This window comes from Pteropus vampyrus, unplaced genomic scaffold (genome assembly GCF_000151845.1).
Source record: "Pteropus vampyrus isolate Shadow unplaced genomic scaffold, Pvam_2.0 Scaffold86, whole genome shotgun sequence".
NCBI lineage: Eukaryota > Metazoa > Chordata > Mammalia > Chiroptera > Pteropodidae > Pteropus > Pteropus vampyrus.
Window position 1 is genome coordinate 5,034,913 of NW_011888867.1, and position 3,185 is coordinate 5,038,097.

The 3,185-nt window shown below is 50.3% G+C and overlaps 1 protein-coding gene across 1 annotated transcript in view; it reads right to left on the bottom strand.

The window, feature by feature from the left end:
* Positions 1 to 144: 144 nt before the first annotated feature.
* PGD (phosphogluconate dehydrogenase) overlaps positions 145 to 3,185 on the bottom strand; it is a 23,405-nt gene continuing 20,364 nt past the window's right edge. The window contains exons 9-13 of the mRNA XM_023532662.1: positions 1,957 to 2,087; positions 1,579 to 1,712; positions 1,069 to 1,168; positions 798 to 920; positions 145 to 700 (exon numbers count right to left, since the gene is read on the bottom strand). Coding sequence (XP_023388430.1) covers positions 581 to 700; positions 798 to 920; positions 1,069 to 1,168; positions 1,579 to 1,712; positions 1,957 to 2,087 — 608 coding nt within the window. The 3' untranslated portion in view covers positions 145 to 580. The remainder of the gene's footprint in view (positions 701 to 797; positions 921 to 1,068; positions 1,169 to 1,578; positions 1,713 to 1,956; positions 2,088 to 3,185) is intronic.

The following is a 3,185-nucleotide window of genomic DNA, read 5'->3' on the forward strand; positions in this document are numbered from 1 at the left end:
AAAAAGAAAATAAAGAGGGAAAAATTAAGGCTAGAAGGAAACAAACTGATTCAAATGTAATGAAAGTGGTTGCAAAGCTTTCTGCCAGTGGATAACGACTCTGTGTGGCTGAGGTGAGAGTATTTAAGAGTCGGAGGAAAAGCATAAATATAAGGTAGCTTTTATTGACTAGAGGAGAAAGAGAATTCAGCTGCATGATACAAAGTTTCCAGTGATCAGATTCCAAAAATACCCTCCCTTCTGTGTGATAAGAGCTGCTGCCTCCATCAGGGCAAACAGACTGCCTCCCTACTGCCTCCCTAATCCACCGGGGACATCACAGGGGACACGTGGAAAGTCGCTGCTTCAAGGAGCTGGTGTGTGCTATCGCACATGGCCAATTCCTGGTCAGTCCCAAGAGGCAAGGGCAGAGAACTACTTCACAAGTAAGCTCGGGCTGGCTTTTTTTGGAGTCTCTTGTGACACTGTATTTGAAAAGATCTGAGCAGAAAGTAGAGCAAAGGGCCATGTAAGCAGTGCTGTGTGGCAAACGGAATGTCCTTGTCTGTGGAATCGTGGTGCATAACACGACGGCTCTGATCTAGGCGTTGTATGAAGAGGATGACACGCTGCCACCATGGCCTGTCCAGTTAGTGTGGATGAACTTCCCCGGTTTGGCTAAGAGTTCATAGGTGTGAGCCCCAAAGTAGTCCCGCTGAGCCTAGAAAGCGAGAGACGGGGTTGGTTAGGGAACAGTGGAGGCACGCACCCGCGGGTGCCCGCCCGGCTAACGCTTCCCGCGCCCTCCCAGAGCTCACCTGGATCAGGTTGGCTGGCAGCATCTCGTGTCGGTACCCGTCGTAGAAAGAAAGCGCGGTGGTGAAGCAGGGCATGGGGATGCCCGCCTGGACGCCCGTGCTGACTGCCCGCCGCCAGGACTCCTGCCGAGAGCAAAGCCCACCGGAAAGGTAACTGGCCCCATCGAAATGACAGATTTCCACCCGCCCCAGAGCCGCTAAGTGGAAAATGGATGCCCCGGAGTAAAGCCCACCGAGACAGTCCCCGTACCAGCGGCTCCCGGCTACGCACCTGGCAATTTTCGACGGCTGATTTAAAGAAGTCGTCCAGGAGCAGGTTCTGAAGTTCCGGGTTTCGATCAAACGCATCTTTGATCTTTCCTAGGAACACGCTGCGACAATAAAGAGGGAGAAGTCAATAACCTACACGCAGCAGGCTGAGGGCCTGGCAGGAAGCAGGGAAGGAAGTGGGAAGCCAACGTATGCCGTGGGGAGGTACCAAGTCACACTTCTCGCCCCTGAAAGCTAGCTGGATGCTCGGTGAAAGTACAGAGCCGGAGTCCCAGCAGGCAAGGCGAGGGCACGGTGGTTCCCACAGAACTACTCTAAACGGTGGAGCGGAGACGCTCCCCTTAGGACAACAGCTGTACAGGAAGAAGGAGATGCGAGCACCGAACCCTGTCTTGGCACCCAGAGTACCAGTGAGAGGGCTGACTGCACCGGTTATAGGGACCCTGTTCCCGCAGTGCCCTAAGACCCCCGCCGCCGGCACAGCAGTGCGGCGCGTCCTCCCATCACTCACCTCCTGATGATGCAGCCTCCCCTCCACATCAAGGCGATGCCACCATAGTTGAGGGTCCAGCCAAATTCAGTGGCTGCCTGTCTTAGCAGCATGAAGCCTTGAGTGTAAGAGATGATCTTGGAAGCATAGAGGGCCTGAAGGATGACACGAAGAGTTGCAATTAGCAAAGTAACCACCTGAAGCCCACGAGCCTTACCCAGCACTCAGCACAGGTCTCAGCAAGGACCTGGGCGGGGCAAAGGCTGCAGATCAGACCCGGGAGCCAGGCTGGGCTCCACCCCAACCCTGTGGCCTTGGTGTGCTCTCCTGCACGGCTCCTGCCCCCCCCCCCGCCTTTCAGGGGACAAACAATGGCTACTGCCAGGGACAGGGCCCCACCTTTCGAATGTCCTCCAGAAATGATTTCTTATCACCTTTAAACTGGATCTTCTGAGGACCCTTCAGCTTTTTGCTAGCTTGAATCCTCTCGTCCTTCAGAGATGATAAACATCGAGCAAAGACCGCTTCTCCTGCGGGGAAGATAATGTATTACCAGAGTTCACACAGAAACCCAGAAGAGTACCCAGAAAAACAGAAGAGGAGCAAGACTTTCAATTTATAAAGAGCTGAGAGACTCGACCATAGTCCACAAGATTTAACCAGGATCAGAAAGAACTTTTAGAAAAAATTCTAAACAGTTAATTTGATAATTAAAACTCCGAGAGTCGGTCTTCCAATAGAAATACAGGGCTTCAACCACAAACATAAACTTACTCAAAGGGGAGTTTTGAGGGAAAAATGAAGCGGTGAAATGACTATTACTCAGAATTACTCGGTGTTGATCTATGAGTAAAATTTCAATTTCAACTGAGAGGACTTTAATTTTTAAATCCTCACCAAAGACTCAATTTATTTTCCTTTGACGCGCTAACTACCCATCAATTTGAAATAACTAGTACATAGAGAAGTAACACTTACAGATTCACCCTTAAAACACTAAATTTTCTAACTCCTATGCAGGTCAGCATAGCTCAGATATTGCAGGCTCGGCCAAAATGAAGCAAGTATGACAATAAAGTGAGTCGGAATCTTTTGGCTGGGGGAGGGCCTTGCCTTCAATTTGTAAAAAACACAACACCTGTGAAGCGCAATGAAGCGGGGTGTAATAACGAGGTGCACCCCTAGTTTAGTTCTCAGTGCATCCACGGTCACTGTTAGTTTCATGATTCGACTTCATTTGAATACAAACCTTTCAAAATAGCATTTTACTATTAAGACACTTAGTATCTTCATACATTATCCCTTATAAGAGACTACCTGCTAGATGACTTATGTAACTAGAATAAAGTCAGTGTCTTTGTGCCCTTGCCAGGCGCTCTGGTGGCTCCTGCAGTGCACACCATGACTTAGCATTTGTGGGCGGAAGCTTCGTAAGAACTGGTTGCAAGGAGGCAAGCATGGCGAAACCCTCGGCGTTACCCCAGGCTTAGCTGGGACGCCGACTTCCCCATTAGCTCAGCAGACAAAAATGTGCCCACCCAGGAACCAGGTCCAGCCTGCCTTCAACTGGTAGAAAGGTGCAGCTCCCGAAATGAGAGCAGGGTTCTTTTTGAGACTGTAATACTCTC